This window comes from Bombus pyrosoma, linkage group LG11 (genome assembly GCF_014825855.1).
Source record: "Bombus pyrosoma isolate SC7728 linkage group LG11, ASM1482585v1, whole genome shotgun sequence".
Taxonomy (NCBI): domain Eukaryota; kingdom Metazoa; phylum Arthropoda; class Insecta; order Hymenoptera; family Apidae; genus Bombus; species Bombus pyrosoma.
The window spans coordinates 14,801,633-14,816,054 of NC_057780.1; the positions used below are offsets into that span (position 1 = coordinate 14,801,633).

At 32.9% G+C, this 14,422-nt stretch overlaps 2 protein-coding genes across 6 annotated transcripts in view; one reads left to right on the forward strand and one right to left on the reverse strand.

The window, feature by feature from the left end:
• LOC122572816 (lipoamide acyltransferase component of branched-chain alpha-keto acid dehydrogenase complex, mitochondrial) overlaps window positions 1-7,593 on the forward strand; it is a 13,352-nt gene extending 5,759 nt beyond the window's left edge. Inside the window, exons 2-5 of the mRNA XM_043738307.1 lie at window positions 2,926-3,050; window positions 3,348-3,891; window positions 4,761-5,156; window positions 5,563-7,593. Coding sequence (XP_043594242.1) covers window positions 2,926-3,050; window positions 3,348-3,891; window positions 4,761-5,156; window positions 5,563-5,799 — 1,302 coding nt within the window. The 3' untranslated portion in view covers window positions 5,800-7,593. The remainder of the gene's footprint in view (window positions 1-2,925; window positions 3,051-3,347; window positions 3,892-4,760; window positions 5,157-5,562) is intronic.
• Window positions 6,081-14,194, reverse strand: LOC122572812 (protein lap1). Of its 5 annotated transcripts, none has more exons than XM_043738293.1 (11): window positions 13,687-14,192; window positions 13,408-13,574; window positions 13,192-13,327; window positions 12,822-13,111; window positions 12,041-12,752; window positions 11,578-11,768; window positions 11,268-11,375; window positions 10,565-11,018; window positions 9,658-10,481; window positions 9,496-9,567; window positions 6,081-9,423 (listed from the first exon to the last, which is right to left on the reverse strand). In XM_043738293.1, the coding sequence occupies exons 2-11, from the start codon at window positions 13,561-13,563 to the stop codon at window positions 9,247-9,249; spliced, it is 3,120 nt and encodes a 1,039-aa protein (XP_043594228.1). In that variant the 5' UTR covers window positions 13,564-13,574; window positions 13,687-14,192; the 3' UTR covers window positions 6,081-9,246. The 5 variants fall into 5 exon arrangements, with proteins under 5 accessions (XP_043594228.1, XP_043594227.1, XP_043594230.1 ...); XM_043738292.1 differs by having other exon boundaries at window positions 9,658-10,484; window positions 13,687-14,189; XM_043738296.1 differs by having other exon boundaries at window positions 9,297-9,438; window positions 9,658-10,484; window positions 13,687-14,191.
• Window positions 14,195-14,422: the final 228 nt, after the last annotated feature.

Sequence of the window (14,422 nt, forward strand, 5' to 3'; positions counted from 1 at the left end):
ACGGTTACTGTATGCCTTTGTTTAGGTAAACGTTTATCCCTTGACCGCGGCTACGTTGGCGACTGATTGTCGCCTCGAGCCCAAGCTCACTGTCACGAATCTCAAATAAGTACAATCGGGTTGAATGACAATTGTTTAATTACGGCTATGGTAGAATCTAGATTACAACATTACGGGACCTTCCCAAAGTTCCAAAGGAAGGCTCCGGTGTTCTTTCATCTCCGACATATATTACAATAATGATACTAATAGTTCTATGTTGGAATTAGGTCACATGAATGTTTCTTCTTTAGTCTTCTACTAGTGTAACCTTCGTATACTTTCGTTGTTAATTGGTTCGTATGCACTGCAATTCTATTGTCGTACCTTTTTTTTTGCAAAGTTCCGGTTCTCCTCCTACACTGTTGGAATTTTTAAGTCTTTTAGAATTTCTTCATTTTTATCATACTATGAGTCGTTTACAACCGTTCTAAAGATAACCGCTTGTATCTTTAATATGTAACCGATGACAAATCGCAGTAAATCGGTACGGCATGGAATGCATTAAACAAATCAGAGGGTATATTTAGAGAACACAGGAAACTGCAAATATTTCGTACACCGTATCGGCCAATGTGTTTAATCGGCATGACGCAGGATTGGTTAGCAACCTTGTTATGTGCCGTTTATATTGGGATTGTTCAAGCGTTAGAGTGCCAATATATATGTTCTACTAGGGAACGTCACCACTTACGATACACTCCATTTTGCGGTCTTCGGACAAATTATACGGTAAAGGACTACTAAAGCAATAAACACTTAGCCGCGACGCAATAAATGAAATTAGCACGTGACCCACCCGTCTGATCAAAGTTGGTGAAAGCGTGTGCGTTTTGTACCCGAATACGGAACGGAATTGATATGGAATTATAAGAGACTTCCGGTTTGGTTTCTATGCATTTTGATTTCGTCTCAAATATCGAATTTAGTATTTAATCTAATTAATCCAATAGAAACTATCCTATAATTACGTAACCGTAAAAATTTTAAAAAAGAATTGTTTTGATTGGGCAGCTTCTACGGAATGCGTACAATGATTGGGCAACGTTCTTCCGCCAAATAAAGCAATTGCCTCGATGACTAATTGATTGGGGTTAGGTTGTTACAAATATTTGTAATAGATACGGATTGGATAATGTTGAAATGCTTGACATACGTCATGATATAGTTTTTTTTATATATGTCGGAGAAGCGCTGGGGTAAGGGCGTGAAAGAAACCTTCGTTGTGATTAAACGTGGTCGTTATGCAATAGAGAAGATATTGACTAGAGCAAGTATGATTGTTACAGATATCGACAAGTAAACGTGGTAATTAGATACTCGAGACGCTAATGACAATGATCCTAAGTTCGATAACGAATCCGCGGTCAACGGGATCGTAGATGTATGCTCTCCCAAAATCTAAGTCCGGATCGTGAGGATGGTACTCTGTTCGTTAGTAAAGTCGCAAACAGGAATGAATCCTCGTCGCGATGGTGCCACCGAGGAAAACTATGACGGGGTGTGCCCAAGGGCATGAGGTCATCGGATTCGTGGAACTATGCCTTCGTTCAGAGGGTGAGGGAAATTGACGTTGCTGTTAATTGGTCAATTTCCACGTCGATGGTTAGAAAAGAATGCTAGCCGCCCTTGAGGGAAAAGTTGCTAATGAGGAGCGTCGTTCGAGAGAAAGTAGGTTTCCCCTATCTTCCCGTAGTTGGGACAAGACTGTTTTCTGTTTGAAGGACTTGTAATTAACTAAATCTTAAGATTTACAACGGGTCCTCAGGCTAGCTGAACATGCACTGCGGAAACGCATCGGCATCTGGCGACCATCTTACCCGGCGAATAAGGTCTTTGTTAAACAAACGTTCNATCCCTTGACCGCGGCTACGTTGGCGACTGGTTGTCGCCTCGATCCCAAGCTCATTGTCACGGATCCCAAATAAGTACACTCAGGTTGAATGACAATTGTTTAATTACGGCTACGGTAGAATCTAAATTACAATATTACGGGATTTTCCCAAGGTTCCAAAGGAAGGCTCCGGTGTTCCTTCATCTCCGACATATATATCATGATGTCGACAAATATGATAAATTGTATAATTCACTAGTCACACTCGTCATTCTTCTGATTACATTATTCTTTTAACTCAATTAAGATTAAATTTGAGAAAATATTATCACAGGATATTAATCGATTCAATTCGAACATCGATTTAAATTTTTCAAAAAAAACCTCGTAAGATATTATTGTAAGGGAATTTCAAGAGAATATAATCAATCATTCATATAAATGCATCTCGATTTATCCGAGATGCTATGTTTATTCAGGATGGTAGGAAACGTGCAAAATAGTCGGTTTCGTTCGCCCGTGTATACTAGGCATCGCAGTCGTAAAACGTTGGGGCTCGTTAGCCTACGGCATCGCACAAAGGGAAGGTTTAATTTATGGCACCCTCAAGCGTTGACGCTTTCTCTTCCCACAACCGGGGGTAACGAAGGCCAAGTAGCCGTTCCAGGCGTTCGAATTTCACATTTTTTTACATTATACTTTTACGATCAATTACACAATTTGCATGTATGTATATTATTATATCCGATACTTTCACATAAGTCAAAACAAACTAAAAATGGCTACCGATACATCGCACAGATCGATTGTACAATCGTAATTAAATTAATCACATATCGACAAATTTCCATTTTAACGCTCAAAATTTAAAGTATGACGTTATATTTTTTAAAAATCGATGTTTCAATCTAAATATTTGATATGCAATTTTCTCGTCTCGACACTTCTAATATAAAATTTAAAATGAAGGATGGACGAAATCGTTCAGACAGAAGCAAGTATTTCTAAGTTATTGTTGACGAGTATACAAAGAGAAATCTATGTTTATTTAGGGTAGAAATGTACGCGATCAAAAATGTCGATTCTTTTCCGTAAGCTGCTTTCGCTGCGGGACCGTCGTCCCCTTCAAACTATCGGATATTGGAGAAGGAATTCGAGACGTCACGATAAAAGAGTGGTGAGCAAAACAAAGAATTTGCCGTTAACCATCATACACACGAAGCTTTCGCAATTGTCGATAATTTTCCCCCTCCACTGTCATCAGATTATCTTTTAATAATATATTACAGAATATATTATATGTATGGAGTATATTATTGAAAAAAAAAATTTTAAAAATTGCATTCACATGAGAATACATAAACTAATCCTAACATACATATATACATAATACATGTCAGTCGATAACACTGCGTTTCGATCTAATGTACCGTAAAGATAATTAAATTCTGACTTGGTACATTCGGATGCATAGGTTCGTGAAACCAGGCGACCGGGTGTCTCAATTCGATAACATTTGTGAGGTTCAAAGCGACAAAGCATCTGTGACGATTACCAGCCGTTACGACGGATTAATTAAAGCCTTGCACTACAAGGTGGACGACGTAGCTCTGATAGGAGATTCATTGCTGGACATCGAACTAGATGCTGATAATGGGAACATGGAAGTTAAGACGATGGTATCTGACAAACAGCATCCGCAACAACAAACTATAAAAACCGATAACAAGCAGAGCGTTAAAGGCGACGAGGAAGACTGCGCAGTAAAATATGGGTTAGAAAAGGCGCTAGCAACTCCTGCGGTCAGAAGAATAGCTATGGAGAATGATATTAAGCTAAAGGACGTCATTTCCACGGGCAAAGGTAATCGAATACTTAAAGAGGATATATTGACTCATTTGGAAAAAATGTCTACTAGCTCCGAGAGAAAAAGGGTCGAAGAAAAACCATCGGCGGAAACGGTGATACCGATAAAAGGCTATGCCAAGCATATGTGGAAAACGATGACGCAGTCTCTGGTAAGTTGGATTTCTCTATCGTTTCGAGGAAATATCACACAAACAGAAATTTCGAAGATATATATTTTGCTTTTTTTCTTTCATATTGAATGATATTATATTTTATTATTATTTTAAACGAGTTTATTTTCAATCTTATTTCGGGGAAGTCTGCACAAAAAACAAAGCTAAAGACATAAATTATCTACCTTAAGTTGTTCGGATGTTATTATTAAAGATGAATTTTCTGCGAAAATGTAAAGAAGTTCAAGTAATGTCGTAACGAATGCATTAAGACTGCGAAATTAATCAGCGCAGTTTGGGTTAAAACGCACACCAGTCATAAATTGCAAGATTAGCAAAATCATGTCTATCGGGTGTCCACGTGGTTGCAGTAACTAAATAAATGGCCAGTTAATCGATAATTGGTTTGCGGATTAAATAACCTTTTCATAGATAACAAGAAAAGAGAAGATAAATTTTTTATCTAATAATAGTAACAAACGCACGAGTCTCGTTGCCCAGAAAAATTTCAATGTACTATGTCTGTAGTTGAAATGCGCGAATCATGACGATACCGACAACAGAAGTGCGTCGTCTAAAAGTGACGTTGACACACATGATTGATAGCGATCGATCGAATACGAGCATCTACTCGGCCCGAATTTCCTGTCAACGTTGACAGACGAAACACCGTTCAAACCGGAAAATACGGCCATTTTAATCGTCTCATCACCCAACCTCTTATCTTTCATGTTCAAATATGACATGTACACGGTCTCCTATGTGCTAACGTCGTTAATTCCATGTCCCAAATAAACGTCCAAAAATAAACGTGTAATTAAACGAGTCCGCTGCGAAAAATTTACGAAACCAACACATGTTTACAGAGTATACCACACTTTGTATACAGCGATGAGTGTAACGTTAACAGACTGATGGACTACCGAAACGAAGTGAAGGATTCGGTGAAAGAGCAAGGCGTTTCTTTAAGCTTGATGCCGTTTTTCATAAAAGCCGCATCTAGAGCATTAGAAAAGGTGCCACAGCTAAACGCCTGGCTTGATGAAGAAAATCAAACGTTACGTATTCAAAAGAGGCATAACATCGGCATTGCTATGGATACACCCGAGGGCTTAATTGTACCGAATATTAAAAATGTTCAGGATTTAGATATTATAGAGATCGCGAAGCAATTAAACCGTCTTCAAGAACTTGGAAGAAAATGTTCAATCCCGCCGAACGATTTATCGAATACAACGTTTTCACTGTCAAACATAGGTGTTGTAAGTATAGAAATTATTTCCAAATGCTGTTAAATTAGTAATGAATTGAAACATATCGATTATTAAATGATCTAACTAAATTAAAACTATTTTAGATCGAAAGAATTCAATTTAGATTCAAACTATATCCAAATTGAATTTAAATCCGAAGACAGTCGTTATATAAATCACATAAAAGTCAAATTGATCGATTAGATTAAAGTTAATCGTTTGTTTCCCGAAAAATGAAACATTGATGATGTATTCTAGTACTAAAATTTCGAAATTTTTATGAAGTGGAGTTGATCAATTTGGCTTCCGAGTAGTTTATATAACAAATTTCAAACAAACGATTTACGACTTATTATCCATTTGTTGATCATATGACATAGATGCAATTTAAAACAGATTCAATTGTCATTGACAGGTGGGCGGTACATATACAAAACCGGTGATTCTTCCTCCACAAATTGTGATCGGCGCGTTTGGAAGAGTGCAAAAATTACCACGCTTCGACGATAAAGGAAACATAGGAGCCGCAAACATAATTTCCATTAACTGGGCTGCCGATCATCGAATAGTGGATGGCGTCACAATGGCTAAGTATTCAAATCTCTGGAAACATTACATTGAAAATCCTATATTTTTATTGATAGGAGCATAAAAAAGTATTTTGAAGTAAGGATGTTTTTTATGGGAATTTTTTATACGTAATAAGTTACGAATAATTAAAAAACTTTATACCATACTTGAATATTATCGATAAGGATTGATATGTAGAGTGTAGTGAAATTTTTAAACATTTTGTACGTAAATATTAATTTATTTATTGCTGCACAACCAACTAGGACTTTTTAAGAAAGGTAAAATATCTTTTTCTAACAAATTCAAAGTTTCATACAACTGTATGGTAGTCATTATATGATGACCAGTCAAACCACTGTGAGCATTTCTTGTACATTTAATCTATCATACATTGTCATACAAATTGTTTGAACAGATATTCCAAAAAAATATGTCAAGGAAGTGGTTGTACTAATTAATGTTGTCTTTTTAATAACTTTTTTCTTCGACTTAATTGGAATATTATTCTATCAAATTATTGAAAGCATTGGTTAGTCTTATAAAATGAAGAAATTATTAAAAACTAATATCGAATAAAATATTGATTGCTATGAAGATCGAAATAACGAATACAACCACTTGTACACTTATATATTTTTAATTTTTTATATATACAGTTTCATGTATCGCATTTTTAATCACACATTTTCCATACAATCAATACATTCCATTAAATGCCACTTAAATATTTGCTCAAAAAGTAGTCAGTCTGTTTAGTAGTTAGAGTAGTAGAAAAGATTGTATATGCATTTCATGGTCCAAAATTTTTTTTTACAATCAAAATTTCAATTTATGTTGCAGAAGACATTAATTGAGTATTTGAGCATAAAATAATATTTAAAATGAGATGTTACATCTTGCTAAAAATGTATTAATACATATGCAAAATCCAGTTTGTACATTTGTTATGTATAAACAAATAGAATATTTATTGAAACATAAAGCATACAATAAATAAGCATTCCTTTCTATTATAAATCTTATACATAAAATTGATGTTAAAAAAATACACAAAATATTAATAAAAATACAAGTATTATCAGGCGAAAATATAGTCCACCTTCGATTATACTTCTTACTTTCCAATATGACTAGGTATGCAGATTATTATTGATAATATAGTTAGTTCAAAAATTTAAATATCAAGCTGCTTTTATGTATACCTACATATATTATAGAACTACATGTACTCATAAAAAATAATCAAAACATATATAATTTTTACTAAGAATTGGGTATATAGTCATCTAAAATTACTTTCACAAAATACCTAAATCAAAAATAATCTGCTCTTTTTGTCAGTTTACTTCTAAAATATATCAAAATTCTACGTATTTCCCATAGAAGGTGTATTTCTTATTCAGTGAATAGGTATCACCGGTATTTCGCGAAACAAATCTTTTTGTAAATATAACATTTTTTGTTATAATTCTTGATTCTGGAAGTTCTATGCTTCATTATAGTTTCAAATAATTTATTGAGATATTCAAAGCTCTGATAATTATAGAAGAGAACAATTCATATATATTTGAAGTTATGCTGAACATACACAAGCGCATGTATGTATAGTTCTCCACTGTATAGCTACCATATAACTGTAATATCATTTTAAGCGAGTTATTAAAAAAATTACTACAAAAATGAATATCAAAAAATATTTTGTATCGACTTTGAGACATCAAAAAAATATAGAAAGCAATAAAATACAACAATACATATTTACTTAAACATATCTATAAAAATGCATAAACCATTTCTTCTAAATGTCCTTATAACTAATGAAACTAATTCAAATGTAAAAAAAATGTATAAATAAAGAGAATGTGCATAGTAATTGTTTTCTATATGCGAGGTAAAGTGAAGTGCAATATTGTTATCTTGTTATAAAAGTTCTGGGATACAAACAGTATACTATATTACAACTCATAACTTGACATGAATAGTTCACTTGTGCTATACATCACCATACAACCTTTCTAAACATTTATCTCACAGCTCTACTCCATTTACATGAATAACTTTCTTTTTTTCTTTTTTCTTTTAATATAACTTCACTAACATAGAAAAGTAGTGTTTTATCTTATGATTTGGCATTATTATGCCATATTAATAACTGTTGTTCGAAAACAGTTCCTACAAGGTACATACATTTGTTCCTTTACATAGAATGAATGAAATATAATTCACAACCATAACGATAAAGATCTCATTTTATCAAACACTTAACAGCTGACTTTATGATAAGAGAATTGCTAGTATCTAGTAAAACAAACTTATCAAAAACAATGGCAAGCAAAAATATATAAAATTGTTTGAAAAATGTAAATTTATATTTCTGATAAGTACCTTTTTATTAAAAAAGGAAGAAAGAAGAAAAAGAATCAAAACCAATAGTAACAAAACTATTAAAATCATAACCAATAAAATTACGGCACATAGAAGAACATTCCTTTTTTCTTTACATTAATAAGATTCTCACAGATATGTTTTTCAAATGAAATTAAAGTGTATCATTTTTTAAATATGAACTGTAAATAATACAAGCAAGTTAATTATGGAACTCTTTGTGCTTTTAAAGTCTATGCATTAGGATAAATTTGTAGAAAATCCATTTTTCTACATATACAAAATATGTACTTCACATGATATCTCACAAAAGAAGTGTCTGTAAGAATCTCGCCTAGTTGACAGAGATAATGTTTGTATATAATATATATGCATAATATATATTCATTTTCATATAATATTTTTTTAAATATATATGAGTAATAAATAGTATTTTGTTTCTGGCACATTGTCAGCTCTCTGCGAAGAGAACAAGTGAGTTGACACAAATATAATCAACGTCATAAAACAACACAAATATATGCATTCTTTCAGAGATAGAAATTCGGGAAGAAACTTGATAAGTATCATAAGATGATTTGTTCACTAAATAGTTCCTATTTTACCTACTTATGTAACCAAATAATATGAGTAAGCTGTGGATTGGCCCATGAAGAAATTTTTCTTAAAAATAGTTTTTTTATACATCACATTTCAAACTCTTTTCCTCATCATAAATTGTGCAAGGGAACGCGTTTCTAATCTATGGTATAACCTAAGAATAGAATTCTTCCTCGAAATCGTTATTATTTCTGTTTTTAAAAAGCTTAGTTCACAAATCGTGACCACTGGAAGCCAGAAATATTTTCCTCAAATAAATACCATTACTCCCACCTTTGGTAACGCTGTTTCAGTCATTCAATTGCTTGACAGTATCAAAGGGAATATGATCTACTACCATGAAAACAAGCGTTCAGGAGAAACAAAATGGAACTTCCATTTCTTTTGTGTGTTTATAAGTATATTGATATATACTAATATTAGTTAAAGAAATATATACACTAAAAAAACTTACGTGAAGTGTATTCAGTTTGATGTGTATAAAGTGATCATTAGTTATAGAAAATAAAAAGGAGATATCATTGCTTTTTCTAACTGGATGTCATTGATGACGACTAATCATCATAGATACTACTGCTCCAGTTGCTCGAAGGACAGCGACAGCATTGTTATGATCAGATTTAGTAAAATCTATACCATCGACTTCTAAGATCTTATCTCCTGGTCGAAGGGTACCTTGTGCTGGACCATCTGGATTCACTTTAGTCACAATTATTCCCTAGGGTAAGTAAAACTGATGATTAAAAGATAGAAAATCTTATCGCGTCTGTTTTAAATTTAGAATATTTACGGTTTCTGCGCCTGCCACTCCACCGGCAATGCTGAAACCAAGACCTGGATTTTTTTTCACTTGAACAGGCAACTGTAAAGGTAATAATTATGAATTGTAAAATATACATAGACATTATGTTCAAAAAAAAAAAAGAAAAAAAGGAAAAAATATGAAACATACTACGTTAGCATTTTTGTGCGGCCCGAACATCCATTTAAATCTTGGTTTTCTTTCTGAATGTAATGACTCATTCAATCCAGCAACTTTATAATTATCAATATTAGAATTGGTCACCTCATTTAAAGATTTATTATTCACTAGAATTGGAGTACTTCGACCAGAGCTAGTTTCATTTTTTATGTTGATAGAACTGTTCGTATTCGTCGTTTCGATAGATGAAGTTTTTGAAATTCCTTCCATATTTGAATTTGTAACTAGACTTGAGTTTATTGCATTTATGGATAAATTATCACAGGAAGTATTATTATTTGAAACAGATCCGTTTATTATCTTTTTTGGTCGATCCGAAACTTTAGGTTGCATAGATAGCGGACTTCGATATTTTTTTCCAGTTATAGGAGATGTTGGTATACACGATGCGTTCAATATTTTTGAAGCTCCATAGTCTTCAACAGAAGAATTTGTACATTTGTTCGATAGATCGCTATTTGAAATAGAATTCATACTTTCCAAATGTTTCGTCTTTAAAATAGGAATTCTACTTGGTTTTAACGATCGATCTCCTTCTAATGACTGTGCTGTCGGATCAATAGAATCTGTTAACGTGTGTTGATCGGTGCCACTAAAAGAGTTTATATTTCCATCGTTACTTGAGGTGTTTGTCATATCTGTACTATTCAACGCAAATTTGTCATTGTACAAATGCTCTTCAACTTTAAATGGTTCTCCATCATAATTTTGTATTTCCGTTCCCTGCGATATTTTCGAATTTGATATGTTCATATCAATTGGTGGAGGAGCCATCGTCGACAAGTCTAATGGAGCTGCTATAATGTGACAGAATATAAAATTCGTATTGTGTGTGTGTGTATTATCATTTTAGAAATGATTACAAGAAATGACTTACATTGATTCAATTGCTGAAAAAGTGCCGCCTTTTTTGAAAATGCGGCTGCAATATGGTACGGTGGCGGGACGGGTGGAACTTCATTTACTTTCGACACTTGAACATGATTGGTATTTTTGTTGTTCGCGGCAATAGGCATAGTCTTATAGGGTTCAATAAATTTGTCTGATTCAACAATTTTTGCTGTGTTTGCCTTCGAGTACTCATCCGGTTTCCAAGTAGAATTTACATAATCTGCTACTGTTGGAGTTTTGGAAAGATACTCAGACGTGGGATTACGAATATATTTTGCTTCTCGGATATCCGGACTTTTTTCTTTTGCAAGTACGGTCTTGTTTGCTTCATCGGAAGATTCCTCTGAAACAGATTGCTCTGTTCCAATATCCGTAGAACTATTATTCTTGCATGCCTTTGATGTATAATGTTCAATTGGTGATAATGATGAGTGTGAATCCTACAGAAAAAATCTTTAATTAGTTGATTTAATTTTTTACCCACGGAGGACTTAATATTGTCCCTATCCAATCCCACTTTATACTAGTTTAACTTTTGTTCAAATTGAAATTATATTTTTTGTAAATTGATTTCACAATTTCACTTGTTTTTTTTATTATATATTTTAATTTTTGATATTATTAATATCACTGATAAATACTCTGGAATCATATAAATTGTCTTTCTTTCATAATTCTCTAATGAATACCTTATTAAATAAACTTTGTGAAAGACAGGTCCCAGATTTTGAGGTAAGGTCCAGAGTAGTTGTAGCAATAATAGCTTCTTTGATCATAGTGTCCTGTTCTAAATGCATCTGCAAGTTTCAATTGCCAATTTTCTTGTAATTCAGATATTGATTATGCAAAAATGCATACAAAAAGATATAACGAAAATATTGATAGTATTTGAAGATTCTACTTTCTTCAGTGCTACTTCTGTATCATATTGTCAAATTAATAAAAAAAATGATGAATGGAAATTGAGCAAAGGATAAGCGTGTCTCTAATTCTACTTACTCTTTGATCATGCGCTGATTGATGATGCAAATTTCGGGCATGCCTAGCAAGGTTGCGCAGCTCTTTAGGGTAGGGAGTTGGTGCTCGATGAAGTTGTCTAGGGATTTCAGATTCTACCTCAGCAGCAAAACATATTCTTTTTCCAGTACCAACGATCGAACTTGAAATTAATCCTACAGCTGGTGTTACTTCTATATACAAAAGACACAGAATTATAATTATACATTTAATTATGCTAAAAACTACAAAATATGTTTAAACGAAAACAATATTAACATATACTAGTGGATTTATTCGCAAATACTTTACCATTTCATTCTTCATCTTCCTCCTCATTATCCACTAGCAGCAATAATGTACCATTTTATAGATATTATTTTAAAAATTATAATTATGTACTACTATACAATGGTCGAAATTTTATTAGATGTGCGTATATTATTAAACAAATATAAATACTTACGTTCAAGTTCTTGCCGCGGTTTTTGTGGGAGCATAAAGCAACTTAACACCATCATGTCCTCTTCACAATTGAATTCCTGCTGCAATGGCACTAATGGTTGACTTTGATTGTCGCTCAGCCATAATGCTTTCAAATTACTCAAATTCAACATAGAAACAGGCAAAAATTTGATGCAATTATTTACAAGGTTGAGTACTTTTAAAGAGGATAGATGTCCCAATTCAGGTGGGACTCGAGTTAGATTGTTCGACCTCAATGATAGCAACGATAATGCTGTGCAACTTCCAATCTCTGGTGGAAGGCACCTCAAGTAATTATTGTCTACATTTAAACAATGTAATTTTCGCAAAAGTCCTATTGATGATGGCAAATATTCAAGGAAGTTCTTAGTAACTATAAGCTCCTCTAAGCTTGACATTTGTCCAATGTCATTTGGCAGTGCATTCAATTGATTGTCATCAACTTTAAGAGTCACAATTGTACGTAGATAACAAAGGGAATCTGGTAACTGATAAATTTCATTTGATGAAAGATGCATAATCGAAATATCTCTCCATCCTTCTACTTCTGATGGTATAATATGAATTGCATTCATTGTACAGTCAAAATGATTTAAACGGTAAAGCTGATTAATGTTGAGTGGTACACGTCTAATATCATTACCATCTATCCACAATTCAGTGAGATTGATAAGATCCCCAACAACTTCAGGCTAAAAGAATAAAATTAACATTAATATATGTTTGCTAATAAATAGTAATCATGGCAAATATAAACATACCAATTCAGTGAAATCATTATTACCAATATCAAGTCTTTGCAAATTTATTAAACGGCTCATACTCTTTGGTAATGTCATCAAGTTATTTTCCCTAAGTTCTAATGTTTTCAAAGCTGAAAGTCTTCCAAAATTTGCTGGTAAATATTCTATATATGCATCATTTATATACAATTCTCTTAATCCAACAATATGTGTAATAGCATCAGGGAAACGTTCAAATGGATTAACACTGATATCTATAGAACGAAGATTTTTACACTCTTTTATACTATCTGGTAGCTCTTTAATACCTAAGAAAATAAATATAATAATTATAAATACATTGAACATAAGCAAAATCCAAGAATACATAGTACTCTTATACACATACTATTTTTGCTGAGGTCTAAATATTCCAAGTTAATTAATGATGCTATGGCGGGTGGTAATGTTGTGACTTCATTATCACTAAGAGAAAGTACTCGTAATTCATGGCACTGAAACAGTGGCCTTGGAAGATCCTTTATCTATAAGAAAATATAGAAGAATATCCTTAAATCTAAAGAGCTTAGATCAGTGTGAGAAATCAATTGATATTTATATTTACCCTATTGGCATCAAGATACAATTTCTCTAATGTCCTTTCATAAATGAACACGTCAGGTGGTACATCATAAAGATTACAATTATTCAAATGCAACTCGCAGATATCTTCTTCTTGTGTTCTCAAACATGCAGCACACTGCCACCAAGCACTACCCATTTCATGTATGCCTATAAACAAATGTTTTCTTGAAATATGCAATTTTTATTAAAAGTATGTAATATTTTTTAATAATAATCAAGGAGATTCATAAAATATCAAAAGATTCCTATTTTTTATTACCTATAACACTTCAAGTACGATTCTTTAAAAGATCATCGATGTATTTATGGTAAAGGATAGATCCGAGAACAAAACAAGGACTCGTTAAAAATTCTTGTTCTATGGTATTTTTGAAAATCATTCAGCTATCGATGCATCAATGTTCGGTTTTTTACGTGCCGGCTTCGTCAAAGTTATTTCTTGCCGCATCATCGCGGATACTACGATACGCGATGCACTTGTCGGTAAATTCTTTTCTCAAGCTGATGAGAATAATTCACAAAACGTAACGATACGCTGATCAACACTAGTTAGATGTCAAGAGATGTAGGTTATTCGATACTTCTCTTTAAGGATTTCTTTCATGAATATATCTCACTGTTTATTTGCTACATATTCTATTCTTTTATAAAGTCAATAGAATAGTAACAAATCACGATGCAATAAATCAACAAAGACCGTCCTCTCGAAGGTACAACAATTTGACACATTTGTAAGAGTCAAATAAGCTTACGCATACCAGTTTATCATTTACTGAAAAACCTTCGATAAAACTAATGGTATGTTCATAACAGTTCATAATGTCCCGACGTTTAATCTACTATATTACTGAAACAATAGTTGATAAATTTTTACATGACTAACATAGGAAATGAAGATTGTATAAAAATATATTGATATAAACGTGTTGCTTGATGAAAACCGCATACTCGATGCGACAAATCATTATTAAATATTATTCGCAGTATGACACGAA

Excerpts from the sequence above, each read along its gene's own strand:
- LOC122572812 (XM_043738292.1), bottom strand. The coding sequence starts at position 13,563 with ATGGGTAGTGCTTGGTGGCAGTGTGCTGCATGTTTGAGAACACAAGAA. Across the intron at positions 10,485-10,564 it reads TTTTCAGCAATTGAATCAAT|CAGCTCCATTAGACTTGTCG; the intron begins GTAAGTCATTTC and ends GTCACATTATAG. Across the intron at positions 9,424-9,495 it reads GAGTGGCAGGCGCAGAAACC|GGAATAATTGTGACTAAAGT; the intron begins GTAAATATTCTA and ends TACTTACCCTAG.